The sequence below is a fragment of the Oncorhynchus tshawytscha genome, linkage group LG05 (assembly GCF_018296145.1).
Source record: "Oncorhynchus tshawytscha isolate Ot180627B linkage group LG05, Otsh_v2.0, whole genome shotgun sequence".
NCBI lineage: Eukaryota > Metazoa > Chordata > Actinopteri > Salmoniformes > Salmonidae > Oncorhynchus > Oncorhynchus tshawytscha.
The window spans coordinates 56755865-56774133 of record NC_056433.1 but is presented as its reverse complement, the minus strand read 5'-3'; the positions used below and the strand labels follow the sequence as shown (position 1 = coordinate 56774133).

General features: G+C 46.3%; 1 protein-coding gene across 1 annotated transcript in view; it reads left to right on the top strand.

The window, feature by feature from the left end:
* The window catches only part of trabd2b (TraB domain containing 2B), a 91465-nt gene that overhangs the window by 47268 nt on the left and 25928 nt on the right, over positions 1–18269 (top strand). The window contains exon 3 of the mRNA XM_024422745.2: positions 5870–6016. Coding sequence (XP_024278513.2) covers positions 5870–6016 — 147 coding nt within the window. The remainder of the gene's footprint in view (positions 1–5869; positions 6017–18269) is intronic.

Sequence of the window (18269 nt, the reverse complement as noted above, 5' to 3'; positions counted from 1 at the left end):
AGGCTGTCTCGTCATTGTTGGTTATCAAGCTTACCACTGTAGTGTCGTCTGCAAACTTGATGATTGAGTTGGAAGTGTGCATGGCCACACAGTTATGGGTGAACAGGGAGTACAGGACAGGGCTGAGAACGCACCCTTGTGGAGCCTCAGTGTTGAGGATCAGCGGGGTGGAGATGTTGTTTCCTACCCTCACCACCTGGGGGCGGCCCGTCAGAGAGTCCAGGACCCAGTTGCACAGGGTGGGGTCGAGACCCAGGGTCTCAATCTTAATGACTAGTTTAGAGGGCACTATGGTGTTAAATGCTGAGCTGTAGTCAATGAACAGCATTCTTACACAGGTATTCCTCTTGACCTCTTGGGACAGGGCAGTGTGCAGTCTGACGGCGATTGCATCGTCTGTGGACCTATTGGGGCGGTAAGCAAATTGGAGTGGGTCTAGGGTATCAGGTAGGGTGAAGCTGATATGATTCTTGATTAGTCTCTCAAAGCACTTCTTGATGACAAAAGTGAGTGCTACAGGGCGATAGTCATTTAGTTCAGTTACCTTTACTTTCTTGTGAACAGGAACAATGGTGGCCACCTTGAAGCATGTGAGCACAGCAGACTGGGATAGGGATTGATTGAATATGTCCGTAAACACACCAGCCAGCTGGTCTGCACATGCTCTGAGGATGCAGCTAGGGATGCCTTCTGGGATGGCAACCTTGTGAGGGTTAACACGTTTAAATGTTTTACTCACGTTGGCTACGGAGGAGAGCCCACAGGATTTTTTCATCTGAAGGACAGCCACTCTGTCTGTCAACACTCACACACACACAATACACACACACACACACACACACACACACACACACACACACACACACACACACACACACACACACACCACACACCAGTGAGGATCGATTCCGTTTAAGACTAGGGAGGACAATTCTTTTTTTTTATGAGCATGGCCTTAATTCTTTTAGAACATATTGGATGACTGTCATTCCTATTCCATTCACCCAGCACAATGTATCATTGATAGGTTTAGGCTCTACATGATACTCAAATTTTTTCTATACCCATCATGAGGTTGCTACAACCTAGCCTGTGAAAAAGATTTGACGACATACACTACACAACAAAAGTATGTGGACACCCATTCAAATCAGTGGATTCGGCTATTTCAGCCACACCGTTGCTGACAGGTGTATAAAATTGAGCACACGGCCATGCAATCTCCGTAGATAACCTTTGGCAGGAGAATGGCCCATACTGAAGAGCTCAGTGACGTTCAACGTGGCACCGTCATAGGATGCCACCTTTCCAACAAGTCAGTTCGTCAAATTTATGCCCTGCTAGAGCTGGTCAACTGTGCTGTTATTGTGAAGTGGAAACGTCTAGTAGCATTACAGCCTCATTTTAAAATTGATTAAGTAGTTTTTTTCTTCTTCTCATCAATCTACACGCAATACCCCATAATGAAAAAAGCAAAAACAGGTTTTTAGAAATGTTTGCTAATTTATAAAAAAAACATTACATTTACATAAGTATTCAGACCCTTTACTCAGTACTTTGTGGAAGCACCTTTGGCAGCGATTACAGCATAGTGTCTGCTTGGGTATAATGCTACAAGCTTGGCACACTTGTATTTGGGGAGTTCCTCCCATTCTTCTCTGCAGATCCTCTCAAGCTCTGTCAGGTTGGATGGGGAGCGTTGCTGCACAGCTATTTTCAGGTCTATCCAGAGATGTTCGATCGGGTTCAAGTCTGGGCTCTGTCTGGGCCACTCAAGGACATTCAAAGACTTGTCCCGAAGCCACTTCTGCATTGGCTTGGGTCGTTGTCCTGTTGGAAGGTGAACCTTCACCCCAGTCTGAGGTCCTGAGCGCTCTGGAGCAGGTTTTCATCTAGAATCCCTCTGTACTTTGCTCCTTTCATCTTTGCCTCGATCCTGACTAGTCTCTGAGTCCCTGCCACTGAAAAACTTCCCCACAGCAATGCTTCACCTTAGGGATGTAGGGATGGTGACAGTTTTCCTCCAGGCGTGTCGCTTGGCTTTCAGGCCAAACAGTTCAATCTTGGTTTTATCAGACCAGAGAATCTTGATTCTCATGGTCTGAGAGTCTTTCGGTGCTTTTGGCAACCTCCAAGTAGGCTGTCATGTGTCGTTTACTGAGGAGTGGCTTCTGTCTGGCCACTACCATAAAGGCCTGATTGGTGGAGTGTTGCAGAGATGGTTGTCCTTCTGGAAGGTTCTCCCATCTCCACAGAGGAGCTCTGTCAGAGTGACCATCAGGTTCTTGGTCCCCTCCCTGACCAAGGCCCTTCTCCCCTGACTGCTCAGTTTGGCTGGGCGGCCAGCTCTAGGAAGAGTCTTGGTGGTTCCAAACTTCTTCCATTTACAATGCTGCAGAAATGTTTTGGTAAACTTCCCCAGATCTGTGCCTCAACACAATTCTGTCTCAGACCTCTACGGACAATTCCTTGGACCTCATGGCTTGGTGTTTGCTCTGACATGTACTGTCAACTGTGGGACCTTATAAAGACAGTTGTGTGCCTTTCCAAGTCATGTCCAATCAATTGAATTTGCCACAGGTGGACTCCAATCAAGTTGTATAAACATCTCAAGGATGATCAATGGTAAAGGTATTTTTGTTTTTTATTTTTAATACATTTGCTGAAATGTAAAAAAAATAATAATAATTCACCTTGTCAATATGGGGTATTGCGTGTAGATTGCTGAAGTTTTTATTTTTTTATTTAATCAATTTTAGAATAAGGCTGTAATGTAACAAAATGTGGAAAAAGTCAAGGGATCTAAATACTTTATGAAGCTCTCTCTTGCTCTCTCTCTTGCTTCTCCTTCATTTAAAAATAAATCATTTGTTAAAAACTGTTCAACTATTGTCTTTCTCTCTCTTTGAGTCAACTACCCACCACATTTTATCCACTGCAGTGCTAGCTAGCTGTAGCTTATGCTTTCAGTACTAGATTATTTCTCTGATCCTTTGATTGGGTGGACAACATGTCAGATCATGCTGCAAGAGCTCTGATAGGTTGGAGGTCATCCACTGGATGTTGTCATAATTACTGTGTAAGTCTATGAAAGGGGGTGAGAACATTGAGCCTCCTAGGTTTTGTATTGAAGTCAATGTACCCAGAGGAGGACGGAAGCTAGCTGTCCTCTGCCTACACTACACTATGGTTATCACTCCCTGACCTTAGAGAGCCTTTTTATTTCTCTATTTGGTTAGGTCAGGGTGTGATTTGGGTGGGTATTCTAGTTTGTCTGTTTCTTTGTTGGCCGGGTATGGTTCCCAATCAGAGGCTATCGTTGTCTCTGATTGGGAATCATACTTAGGCAGCCTTTTGTGGGTAACTATTTATTTTCTGTGCACCATGGTTGCGTCACGTTTGGTTTCTGTTTACCTGTTTTTTGTGAAGTTTTCACTCCGATTAAAGATGTGGAATTACATGCACGCTGTGCCTTGGCTCATTTATGACAGGGAGTTTGAAGACAGTGAACGTGACAATGGTACAACCCTATATAGTGCTGTTGAGGCTACTGTAGACAATCACTGCAAAACAGTGTTAAAATAAATTATTTGGTGACATTAATATATTTAGTATTGTTTTATCTAAAAAAAAAAGTTTTATGTTTAACATTTACATTTTTTTTTAAAAATTCATTGAGGACAATGGTCCTCCCCTTCCTCTGCTGAGGAGCCTCCACACACACACACACGCATGCACGCACGCATGCACGCACACACACACACACACACACACACACACACACACACACACACACACACACACACACACACACACACACACACACACACACACACACACACACACACACACACACACATTCAACACACTCATCACACATCACAAGGCGGCTATGGCAACAGCACAGAGATGTGCAGTCTCCACAGTATGAGAACAATATTGACTTACCACACCTCACCACTCACAGCCCCCTTTCCAAAACTCCCTCCACCCCCTTCCTCACTCCCTCACTCCTTCCCTCTTCCTCCACCAGGTCCAGAGTGTCTGGTGCAGTTTTCTGTATTTAAGGAAAGTCATAGCACTGGCAGCAGTACAGAGGGGCTGGTGCTCCCTACCCCAGCCTGAACCTCAGCCCTCTTTCTACCCAGGGCCTGCTCTGGCATTGCTCTTGGCAGCAGTACAAAGCCCTGGGCAGGCATAGAGCCGTGTAGGTCAAGGGCTTGGGCAACGCCAACGCACATATGTGCCTGAGCTCGCCAGGCATCACCCTCCAATGTGACCCAGCGTGGGGGGAAGGAAATGAAGACAATAAAGCAAGCAGACGTGAGATAGGAATAAATATATGAGGTATTGTCATTATGGAGCCGGCAGGGGGTCCTGGAGCGGGAATGAAAGCATATTTGCCGTTATGGCCACAGGTTTGATCAAGGCCCATTTTGGGATTACCGCTTTGGCAGGAGGACAGCACGCCGCTGCGCTCTCAGCTGAAAATAGATTCTGTGAAATACGTCTAATAAAATAAATTAGATTACTCACCTCTCTCCTTACAGTGTGAGAGGCTGAGTGAGGTCCTGGGGTAGGGTGCGTGCGATTGGGAAAGATGAGAAGAAGTTAGAGAGTGGACTGAGGGAGGGAGGAAGGGAGGAACGAAGAGGGAATGGGAGAGAGAGGCATCCCTGCTGTCATCTCTCCAGTGTTTTCTCCCCTCGTTAGAACAGAGGCACCCTGTTAAGGCACTGCCTGGAAGACTGCAAATACAATGACCTCAGACTACACCAACTAGAGAAAGAGAGAGAGAGAGAGAGAGAGAGGATTATGGTGTGCTGAGCTCATTGTTAAGGTTACTAACAGTTTAAGCAACATTCAATAAGGCAATACAATAAGGCATTTATCAGTTCAATAAGTGATTGCAAAAACATAACATAATTGTGTGAATTATTACATATAACTCAGAGTGTGTTGAATTCGGGATAGATCAGTTGCACAGCTGTATGCCTTAAGCCTACACACAAATCATGCGGATGGGCTGTCGACCATCAGTATTTACCATAGCCATCACTTTTCTTCACTGACCCGGCTGGAGGCAATTAGGAATAAAGGGCTGGATGGAGAAGTAAATAGCGGTGATATACAGTATACATGCATACTGTACATACATACGTAATCAAGGGTGCAAATCAACTGACCGCACCATCATAGGATATGAATGTGTCAGTAGGCGGAATCTGAGATAGCCTGAAACTCAACCCTCTGTACTCTGAGTAAACCACTCTCTCCCTCGCACCCTCCACCTAGCGCTCCTGTCAGAACACTTATCCCTGATTGACAGCTGGCTGGGGGCTGCCAGGCCAGTCAGAGGTGGGTGTGGGAGTGAGGGGGCGGGAACTGGGAGGGTTAACCCCTGGTGTCTGGGACAGCTGCAGTGTCGCTGGGCCCGCTGGCTGCTGCACGCCATAAATTATCTCTGAAGAGGGTTAACTTTTTATTTTAATGGGGGCTGTAAATTTACCTCGTTGAGGCCCTGAGAGAGCTATTTTTAAAGGGGCACTCTCTGTCTTTTCAGCTCTCCCTTCTATTTCCCTGAGAGAGGAGATGGGTGGAGACACTGGAGCTCTGCCATCCGTCTTGTGGTCTTTTTTACCTACAGCCAGTTTGCACTTGATGGGCAACATTAGGAAACTAATAGAAATAAGCTTCTGTAAACTATACATCATACAGTACAGTACAGTACAGTACAGTGCAGTATGTGTGTGCTTGTATGCTTGTGTTAGTGTGAGTCATAATACAGGGAGACTTCCAGTAGTGCTGTTATGCTCTCATTGTTCCACACGGTAAAGTCCCTAACAGTTCCTCCCTCCTCCCTCTGCAGGTGCTGTTTGCTCTGAACCAGACCCTGCTGCAGCATGAGAGTGTGAGAGCAGGCAGTCTGCAGGGCTCTTTCACCACAGAGGACCTCATCACACACTATAACTGTGGAGACCTCAGCTCCATCATCTTCAACCATGACACTTCACAGGTACGTCCACCAGGGCTAGAAGACCCAGTGGGGCTAAAGCCGTGTTATTCCATCGTGGTCCTGAAGATACAGGCTTTTGGTCATGCTCAGCACTAACACACCTTACCATCAAGCTCTGACCTACTGTGACCACACACTATGGTTTTGAGGCGGCAGGTAGCCTAGTGGTTAGAGCGTTGGGCCAGTAACCTAAAAGGTTGCTAGATCGAATCCCAAAGCTGACAAGGTAAAAATCTGTCATTCTGCCCCTGAACAAGGCAGTTAACCCACTGTTCCTAGGCCGTCATTGTAAATATTAATTTTTTCTGAACTGACCTAGTTAAATAAAAAAATACAAAAATGGTTGTCATACACCATGTACTATAAATCCTCTATGGTCATACCAGCTACAGTATGATCATATTTCAACAGTCAAAAATACTGTACATATGTACAGTGGGGCAAAGAATTATTTAGTCAGCCACCAATTGTGCAAGTTCTCCCACTTAAAAAGATGAGAGAGGCCTGTAATTTTCATCATAGGTACACTTCAACTATGACAGACAAAATGAGAAAAAAAATCCAAAAAATCACATTGTAGGATTTTTAATGAATTTATTTGCAAATTATGGTGGAAAATAAGTATTTGGTCAATAACAAAAGTTTATTTCAATACTTTGTTATATACCCTTTGTTGGCAATGACAGAGGTCAAACATTTTCTGTAAGTCTTCACAAGGTTTTCACACACTGTTGCTGGTATTTTGGCCCATTCCTCCATGCAGATCTCCTCTAGAGCAGGGATGTTTTGGGGCTGTTGCTGGGCAACACAGACTTTCAACTCCCTCCAAAGGTTGAGATCTGGAGACTGGCTAGGCCACTCCAGGACCTTGAAATGCTTTTTACGAAGCCACTCCTTCGTTGCCCGGGCGGTGTGTTTGGGATCATTGTCATGGTGAAAGTCCCAGCCACGTTTCATCTTCAATGCCCTTGCTGATGGAAGGATGTTTTCACTCAAAATCTCACAATACATGGCACCCATTCATTCTTTCCTTTACACGGATCAGTGGTCCTGGTCCCTTTGCAGAAAAACAGCCCCAACACATGATGTTTCCACCCCATGCTTCACAGTAGGTATGGTGTTCTTTGGATGCAACTCAGCATTCTTTGTCCTCCAAACACGAAACATGTACTGGCTTAAGCAGGGGGACACGTCTGGCACTGCAGGATTTGAGTCCCTGGCAAGGTAGTGTGTTACTGATGGTAGGCTTTGTTACTTTGGTCCCAGCTCTCTGCAGGTCATTCACTAGGTCCCCCGTGTGGTTCTGGGATTTTTGCTCACCGTTCTTGTGATCATTTTGACCCCACGGGGTGAGATCTTGCGTGGAGCCCCAGATCGAGGGAGAGTATCAGTGGTCTTGTATGTTTTCCATTTCCTAATAATTGCTCCCACAGTTGATTTCTTCGAACCAAGCTGCTTACCTATTGCAGATTCAGTCTTCCCAGCCTGGTGCAGGTCTACAATTTTGTTTCTGGTGTCCTTTGACAGCTCTTTGGTCTTGGCCATAGTGGAGTTTGGAGTGTGACTGTTTGAGGTTGTGGACAGGTGTCTTTTATACTGATAACAAGTTCAAACAGGTGCCATTAATACATGTAACGAGTGGAGGACAGAGGAGCCTCTTAAAGAAGAAGATACGGGTCTGTGAGAGCCAGAAATCTTGTTTGTTTGTAGGTGACCAGATACTTATTTTCCACCATAATTTGCAAATAAATTCATTAAAAATCCTACAATGTGATTTTCTGGAAAACAAAATCTCATTTTGTCTGTCATATTTGAGGTGTACCTATGATGAAAATTACAGGCCTCTGGTAGGAGAACTTGCACAATTGGTGGCTGACTAAATACTTTTTTGCCCCACTGTATGTATATGTTGTCACATGGCTACATGATTATCACTGGCCATAATATAAGCATTGTTTAGGAGTCTGAACTTGGGTCAATTCAGCATATTATAATCACTTTACCTTTACAGGTGTATTATTAGGTCCAGACAAATGATGCAATAAGACATTATCTTCTATATCCTTGGCCCCTAAAGACCATGCCTCCTACAGTTGTCTGCATCGTCCCTCCACTAAATCAGTCTAGTTAGCCTTGGTTCTTTATATAATAATAACACATAATTAACATTCCATACCACATGCTATAACCATCTAATGGTTGATGGCGGTGCCTGGCCGAGCTGATCTATGGCAGGCCTTATGAACTCTTCCGGAGTAGCAGGTGTTCCCTGATAAATGGATGGTAAATCCCCTGCTCCTATGCTCTCCCAGCTCCATCTTCATCTACTTGGGGCCTGATGGGCCGCAGGGGGGAGAGGTTAATGCAGACGGCCTCCTCAGTCCTAGCCTCAGCCTATCCACCAGAGAGTGTAGCGCAACTAGGAGGTTCAAAGGGAGCAGGCTTGAGGAGGCCTCGGCCAGGGCCGCGACCAGAAGTGAGGAAGGGAGGAAATATTTCCCTGTCATTTCTCATTTCCTGAGCAGCCAGTATAGAGTGCAGCTAATGGGCCTTCCAGTGATAGGTTATCTGCATGTGGTTACCCCCCATAACCCCCTCCCTTTGACCATTAAACGCTCAAGCGGTTCTCATTCATCAGAGAACCACTGGGGCCTCCCCCCTCACTCTCTTTACTTTAACTTTCTCTGATTCTCCTTCTCTAGCCCAGTCACTCCCATAGGACTCACCAGTGCTAACCAGAGCAGAGAGAGAGAGAGAGAGAGAGAGAGAGAGAGAGAGAGGGCAAGAAAGAGACAGGGCAAGAAAGAGGCAGGAGAAAATAAGAGAGAGGGAGGATTTGAGGGAAAGGGTATTTAGAAAGAGGGTGGTTTGGGGGTGGTTACAGGCACAATATTTACACTTAAATAATTTCATATTCCATATATTTTCAATTCATTATTTACCTGTGGACTGCCACCCAGAAGAAGAAAAATTAAATAAAGAATAGAACATTACAGTAAGTGCATAACTGCAAAGTCTTTACTTACTTCAGTATAAACAGGAAGAAAAAGCTAAATAAAAAGTGGGCCTCCACCCCCGACCCCCATCCCATTCCCCCCCGACCCCCATCCCATTCCCCCAACCTGTCTCCCCCCCAACCCCCATCCCAATCCCCCAACTTGTCTACACCCCCAACCCTCATCCCATTCCCCCAACCTGTCTCCACCCCCAACCCTCATCCCATTCCCCCAACCTGTCTCCACCCCCAACCCCCATCCCATTCCCCCAACCTGTCTCCACCCTCAACCCCCATCCCATTCCCCTAACCTGTCTCCAACCCTCATCCCATTCCCCCAACCTGTCTCCATCCAACCCCCATCCCATTCCCCTAACTTTCTCTACCCCCAAACCCCTATTCCATTCCCCCAACCTGTCTACACCACAAACCCCTCATCCCGTTCCCCTTACCTGTCTCCACCCTCAAAATCAAATCAAATCAAATTGATTTATATAGCCCTTCGTACATTAGCTGATATCTCAAAGTGCTGCACAGAAACCCAGCCTAAAACCCCAAACAGCAAGCAATGCAGGTGTAGAAACACAGTGGCTAGGAAAAACTCCCTAGAAAAGCCAAAACCTAGGAAGAAACCTAGAGAGGAACCAGGCTATGAGGGGTGGCCAGTCCTCTTCTGGCTGTGCCGGGTGGAGATTATAACAGAACATGGCCAAGATGTTCAAATGTTCATAAATGACCAGCATGGTCAAATAATAATAATTACAGTAGTTGTCGAGGGTGCAGCAAGTCAGCACCTCAGGAGTAAATGTCAGTTGGCTTTTCATAGCCGATCATTAAGAGTATCTCTACCACTCCTGCTGTCTCTAGAGAGTTGAAAACAGCATGTCTGGGTCAGGTAGCACGTCCGGTGAACAGGTCAGGATTCCATAGCCGCAGGCAGAACAGTTGAAACTGGAGCAGCAGCACGGCCAGGTGGACTGGGGACAGCAAGGAGTGCTCATGCCAGGTAGTCCTGAGGCATGGTCCTAGGGCTCAGGTCCTCCGAGAGAGAGAAAGAAAGAGAGAAAGAGAGAATAAGAGAGAGCATACTTAAATTCACACAGGACACCGGATAAGACAGGAGAAGTACTCCAGATATAACAAACTGACCCTAGCCCCCCGACACATAAACTACTGCAGCATAAATACTGGAGGCTGAGACAGGAGGGGTCAGGAGACGCAGTGGCCCCATCTGAAGATACCCCCGGACAGGGCCAAACAGGAAGGATATAACCCCACCCCCTTTGCCAAAGCACAGCCCCCACACCACTAGAGGGATATCTTCAACTACCAACTTACCATCCTGAGACAAGGCCGAGTATAGCCCACAAAGTCTGGGCGCCAACCCAGACAGGAAGATCACATCACTGACTCAACCCACTCAAGTGACGCACCCCTCCTAGGGACGGCAAGAAAGAGCACCAGTAAGCCAGTGACTCAGCCCCTGTAATAGGGTTAGAGGCAGAGAATCCCTGTCATCCCATTACCCCAATCTTTCTCTACCCCCCCAAACCCCCCCCAACCTGTCTCCATCACATTCCCCCAACCTGTCTCCACCCCCACCAACCCCATCCCATTTCCCTAACCTGTCTCCACCCTCAACCCCATCCCATCCCATTCCACCCTAACCTGTCCCATTCAACCCCTGTCTCAACCCCCATCCCATTCCCGTAACCTGTCTCCACCACCAACTCCAATCCCATTCCCCCAACCTGTCTCCATCCAACCCCTCATCCCATTCCCCTAATCTTTCTCTACCCCCAACCCCCTATTCCATTCCCCCAACATCCGCAAGAGGTCAAATATATAGTGAAAACAATAGTGGTCCTAAAGCGGAACCTTGAGGAATACCGACATTTACAGTTGATTTGTCAGAGGACAAACCATTCACAGAGACAAACTGATATCTTTCCGACAGATAAGATCACCCCCCATCCCATTCCCTTTACGTGTCTCCACCACCAACCTTCCATCCCATTTCTCCAACCTGTCTCACCACCAACCTTCCATCCCATTTCTCCAACCTGTCTCCACCCCCAACCTCCAACCCATTCCCCCAACCTCTCTCCACCCCAAACCCCTCATCCCATTCCCTAACCTGTCTCCACCCCAAACCCTTCATCCCATTCCCCTAACCTGTCTCCACCCCAACCTCCCAACCCATTCACCTTACCTGTCTTCACCCCCAACCCTCATCTCATTCCCCCAACCTGTCTCCATTCCCAACCCCTATCCCATTCCCCAAACCTGTCTACACCCCCAACCCCTCATCCCATTCCCCTAACCTGTCTCCACCGCCAACCCCATCCCATTCCCCTAACCTGTCTCCACCCTCAACACCCCATCCCATTCCCCTAACCTGTCTCAACCCCCGACCCCATCCCATTCCCCTAACCTGTCTCCACCCCAACCCCCATCCCATTCCCCCAAACTGTCTCCATCCAACCCCCATCCCATTCTTCCAACCTGTCTCCACCCATCAACCCCCATCCCATTCCCCCAACCTGTCTCCGCCCCAAACCCCCATCCCATTCCCCAAACTTGTCTCCACCCCCAACCCCTCATCCCAATCCCCATAACCTGTCTTCACCCCCAACCCATTCCCCTAACCTGTCTCCACCGCCAACCCCATCCCATTCCCCTAACCTGTCTCTACCCTCAACACCCCATCCGTTTCCCCTAACCTGTCTCCAGCCAATCCCATTCCCCTATCCCATTCCCATTCCAACCTGTCTCCACCCCCTGTCTCCAACTCCCCATCCCATTCCCTAACCTGTCTTTACCCCAACCTCCCAACCCATTCCCCTTACCTGTCTCCACCCCCAACCCCCATGCCATTCCCTAACCTGTCTCAACCCCCGACCCCCCATCCCATTCTTATATTAAGTGTATTAAATACTGATTGGCTGACAGCTGTGGTATATCAGACAGTATACCACGGGTATGACAAAACACTTATTTTTACTGCTCTAATTACGTTGGTAACCTGTTTATATTAGCAATAAGGCACCTCGGGGGTTTGTGATATATGGACTTATAACAGTTCCACCCAAAATAAGCTACCATTTATGGTTAAAAAAATGTACTCTGCAAAAAAGACTGAGGCCACCATGGCATTAGCTATCGCTGAACACTGTTCCATGCTGACATGTGATCACATTGGAGAAGCATGTAGAGCTGCTTTCTCAGACTCCACTGCTGCTACCCACTTCAAAATGCACAGGACAAAGTGCACATAAATGATTAATGGTGTTATAGCACCATACTTTCTGAAAAAGTTGGTCACAGATGTGGGTGACCAGCGTTTCAGCCTCCTCAAGGAGTCCACGGATGTGGGTGACCAGTGTTTCAGCCTCCTCAATGAGTCCACGGATGTGGGTGACCAGCAGTTCAGCCAGTCCTCCTCAATGAGTCCACGGATGTGGGTGACCAGTGTTTCAGCCTCCTCAATGAGTCCACGGATGTGGGTGACCAGCGTTTCAGCCTCCTCAATGAGTCCACGGATGTGGGTGACCAGCGTTTCAGCCTCCTCCTCAATGAGTCCACGGATGTGGGTGACCAGCGTTTCAGCCTCCTCCTCAATGAGTCCACGGATGTAAGTATTTCTAAGCACCTAGGGGTTGTGATAAGGTACTTTAGTGACACCAAGCAGACAATTGTATCAACATTTCTGAGGCTTGTTGAGTTGGATGGTGGAGATGCCAAATCTATAGCCCGTGCTGTTGTGGCTTTCCTTGAGAAGCGTTGTCTTAAAAAAGAGAAACTCCCGCGGATAGGGACTGACAATGCCTCTTATGACGGGGATTAACAATGGGGTCCATAAAGTGCTGAAGGAGGAGTATGGCCTCAAATATCTGGTTCTTATTCGCTGTGTGTGCCACTCTCTGCAGCTTGCTCATTTGTAGTTCTAAACATATTTAGGGTGTTTTTTACTCACTTTTTGTCTCTCCCACGACTTTATTCCTTTCTCCTACAGCATCCATCACAATTACATGCACATGGACAATTATGCAAATTAGGTGATGATGTCATTTAGCGACTTCTAGCAACTTTTAGGACAGCCAATAGCTACTTTCCTTACTGAGGAGTTGGCAACACTGACAGGACACTAGCGCCCCACCTCGACAACATCCGGTGAAATTGCAGAGCACGAAATTCAAAATACAAAAATCGTAATATTAAACATTCACGAACATACAAGTGTCTTACATCCTTTAAAAGCATAACTTCTTGTTAATCCAATCGCATTGTCAGATTTCAAAAAGACATTAGGTCGAAAGCATACCATGTGATTATCTGAGGACAGCGCCCCACACACAAAAGCATTAAACATTTTCCAAACCAGCAGAGGCGTCACAAAAGTCAGAAATAGCGATAAAGTAAATCACTTACCTTTGAAGACCTTCCTCTGTTTGCAATCCCAAGGGTCCCAGTTACACAACAAATGGTAATTTTGTTCGATAAAGTCCTTCTTTATATCCCTACAAAGTCTGTTTAGTTGGCACGTTTGATTCAGTAATCCACCCATTCCACTCGTGCAACATGCATACAAAGCAATCCCAAAAGTTACCAATAAACTTCGTCCAAACAAGTCAAACAACGTTTCTAATCAATCCTCAGGTACCCTAATATGTAAATAAACGATCAAATTTAAGACGGAATGTAGTATGTTCAATACCGGAGATAAATAACGAGGTGCGCGCCACAAGATTACATTCAAAATGAGAGCCACCTTGAAAAACAACAATTACTAAGTCATTTTTCAAAAATAAGCCTGAAACTCTTTCTGAAGACTGTTGATATCTAGTGGAAGCCATAGGAACTGCAATCTGGGAGGTATTCCTTTGAATCTCCCATAAACAAGCATTTAAATGAATAATTCAGGATGGATTCTCCTCGGGTTTTTGGCTGCCATATCAGTTATGTTATACTCACAGCCATTATTTTAACAGTTTTAGAAACTTCAGAGTGTTTCTAATCTATCTAATTATATGCATATCCTAGCTTCTGGGCCTGAGTAACAGGCAGTTTACTTTGGGCACGTCATTCATCCGAATTTCCGAATACTACCCCCTATCCCTAAAAAGTTAAAGAGTAATTGTATCCACTGGTGAATTGGGGAAGAGTGAGGTGATTGCCATCTAAGAGAACATCTTTTTTGCATCAGTGCTGCCTGCCAAAAAATTTGAATCAAAAATCGAAATCAAATCCAATTTTATTTGTCACATTCGCTGAATACAACAGGTGTAAACCTTACAGTGAAATGCTTACTTACAAGCCCTTCACCAAAAATGTAATTTTAAGAAAAAATATGTTTTAAGAAAGTTTTTACTAAATAAACTGAAGTAAAACAATAAATAAATACAAATAAAAATGAAAAAAAGAAGACAAAACAAAAATAACAAAGAATTAAACAGCAACATAAAATAACAGTAGCAAGGTTATATATATATAGAGGGTACTGGTCAGAGTCAATGTGCGGGTAGTCAAGGTAATTGAGGTAATATGTACATGTAGGTAGAGGTTAAGTGACTATGCATAGATAATAAACAGAGAGTAGCAGCAGTGTAAAAATAGGGGCGGGGGTCAATGCAAATAGTCCGGTGGCCATTTGATTAGCTGTTCAGGAGTATTATGGCTTGGGGGTAGAAGCTGTTAAGAAGCCTTTTGGACCTAGACTTGGTGTTCCGGTACTGCTTGCTGTGTGGTAGCAAGGGGAACAGTCTATGACTAGGGTGGCTGGAGTAAATTTTTAGAGCCTTCCTCTGACACCGCCTGATATAGAAGTCCTGGATGGCACGAAGCTTGGCCCCAGTGTTGTACTGGGCCGTATGCACTACCCTCTGTAGTGCCTCGTGGTCAGAGGCTGAGCAGTTGCCATACCAGGTGGTGATGCAACCAGTCAGGATGCTCTCGATGGTACAGAGGTAAAACTTTTTGAGTATCTGAGGACCCATGCCAAGTCTTTTTATTCTCCTGAGGGGGAATAGGTGTTGTCATGCCCTCTTCATTTGGTGTGTTTGGAATAGGCGTTGTCGTGCCCTCTTCATGACTGTCTTGGTGTGTTTGGACCATGACAGTTTGTTGGTGATGTGGACACCAAGGGACTTGAAGCTCTCAACCTGCTCCACTACAGCCCCGTCGATGAGAATGGGGGCGTGCTCGGCCCTCCTTTTCCTGTGGTCCACGATCATCTTTGTCTTGATCACATTGAGGGAGAGGTTGTTATCCTGTCATCACACGGCCAGGTCTCTGACCTCCTCCCTATAGACTGTCTCATTGTTGTCGGTGATCAGGCCTACCACTGTTGTGTCGTCGGCAAACTTAATGATGGTGTTGGAATCGTGCTTGGCCATGCAGTCATGGGTGAACAGGAGAACAGAAGGGGACTGAGCACGCACCCCTGAGTGGCCCCAGTGTTGAGGATCAGCATGGCAGATGTTTTGTTACCTACCCTTACCACCTGTGGGCGGCCCGTCAGGAAGTCAAGGATCCAGTTGCAGAGGAAGGTGTTGAGTCCCAGGATCCTTAGCTTAGTGATGAGCTGCGTGGACACTATGGTGTGGAACGTTGAGCTGTAGTCAATGAACAGCATTCACACGTAGGTGTTCTTTTTGTCCAGGTGGGAAAGGGCAGTGTGGAGTGCAATAGACATTGCGTCATCTGTGAATCTGTTGGAGCGGTATGCGGATAAGGGCGGGTCTAGGGTTTCTGGGATAATGGTGTTGATGTGTGCCATTCAAAGCAGTTCATGACTACAAATGTGAGTGCTACAGGTCAGTAGTCATTTAGACAGGTTATGTTGGTGTTCTTGGCCACATGAACTATGGTGGTTTCCTTGAAACATGTTGGTATTACAGACTCGGTCAGGGACAGGTTGATCATGTCAGTGAAGACACTTGCCAGTTGGTCAGCGCATGCTCAGAGTACACGTCCTGGTAATCTGTCTGTGAATGTTGACCTGTTAAAGGTCTTACTCACATCGGCTACGGAGAGCGATTGATTGATGGAGAGATTCAAGGAGCTATCATCTTTCAGTAACATAATAGATGCAAAGCATTGAATATTTATATTCAACCACTTCAAAATGGATGTTGTAACTTTGCCCCAGAAGCATTTCAATTCAGCGCACTCCTCCCACATCATATACAGTGGGCCCACTGTAAAGGAATGTGCCTACCTGATTTAGGGGACACAGTAACTTAGGAGAACACTTAGGAGTTGAGGCCAATTTCATCGTAAAATATTTCCTTGGTGTTAAATACAGTCTGTGAACAAACCTAAAGTGTATAAATTGATGGTTCAGATTATGGGATGCCAAGGTCATATTTTTCCATATTCTGTTACAGTTAAAGGGTTGTTCAGATTCAATTAGATTTGTGGACCATCAGTTTTTAATGGCTAGAGACTATTGATGCTAACAGCGCAGCTCATCACTCACACATACCTATGTAATTAGATGCTTTTCATGCAGCTGTCCTGTCCTTTTCATCACATTTAGTGCTGCAGCTCAATCAGCAGCCAGGTCACCCGTGATACAAGTCAGTATTCAACATCCATCTTATTTTACAATGAAGGCTTACCCCTCCCTTAACCCGAACAACGCTGGGCCAATTGTGCACCGCCCTATGGAACTCCCGATCACAGCTGGTTGTGATACAGCCCAGTATCAAACCAGGGTCTATAGTGACACCTCTAGCACTGAGATGCAGTGCCTTAGACCGCTGCGCCACTTGGGAACCTTAAAAAGTTTGAGAACGTCGGGAGATGATGTAGAAAACTGGCCACTAGGGGCAGCAGTGAGCGCTGTTACCTTCAAGTAGGTTTGGGTTTTGCTAGGGTGTTGTTGACGGGGATGCAGATGGGAGTAAACATCTGCCTCTGAAGGTTCCAAAGGTTGCAATTTTGAATCCAGCATTTTAAGCCTATCCCAAACCTTAACCCTTACCTTAACTATTCAGAGTTAATGCATAACCTTAACTTTTCTGAGTTAATGCCTAAACTTAACCCTAAACTTAAAAATACAGAGTTAATGCCTAAACTTATCCTTAAACAGTTTGAAATGTGACGTTTGCAACAACTTCGAACTTTGACAAACATGGATGAATGTCTAATTCTGACTTGAGACTGAGAGAGCTAGTTGCAATCAGACACAGGCTGTGATCAGCAGCTACAGGTGTCCACATCATACAGTACAGTTCAGGGCCCTCGAGGCAATCAGTCTTCAAAGCCCCACAGAGACAACACAACCACACACACACACACACACACACACACACACACACACACACACACACACACACACACACACACACACACACACACACACACACACACACACACATACACATCCACCCCTGTACCCTCTGAACTCCTTTCCTGATAACCCCTTCCTGTCTTTCTCCATCTCTCTCTTCTTTTCCCCTCTCCCCTCGCTCCCTCCATCTCCACTAGGGAGAGTAGCCCTGGTCAGGAAGTGGAGAGGAACTTGTTCCTAACAAACACTTTGACCCCAGAGCTGTAGGAAACTGAACAGGATACTCCCTGAGAGCAGTATAGTGGGGCTCAGGTGCAGTCTGCAGCCTGGCCCTGGTGTGTATGTGTGTGTGCAGCTGTATACTAGAGCAGAGCAGGATCCTCAGCCTACCCCTGTAAAGGTGGCCCTTGAGGCCCCCCTCTAAATGCCAGACTCCCTCCCACTCCACTCCGATTCCCCCAGGACCTCTAATCATCCCTGCAGATTAACGGCCTGCCTAGCCCTCTGAGCCGGCCAAGAACTGACTACAGCCAGGACGCTGTCGGCTGTAAATCAATCAAACCGCAATTAAACACACATTCTCACACATTCTCACACATTCTCACACATTCTCACACATTCTCACACACACACACACACACACACACACACACACACACACACACACACACACACACACACACACACACACACACACACACACACACACACAGTTACACACACGTAGGCATGCAAACACACATATACACACATCAGTAGAGTCAGTCCTCTCTCTCTCTCTCTCTCTCTCTCTCTCTCTCTCTCTCTCTCTCTCTCTCTCTACGTAGCAGGTAGTCATTTTCCATCAGGCTGGCATGCTACACACACTGGCAGAAATGTCAGGAACACTTTCTCCTGCCAGGTTGCACACTCACATGGGCACACGTGTGCCAGGACATCACTAACACCCTCCTTCTCTCACT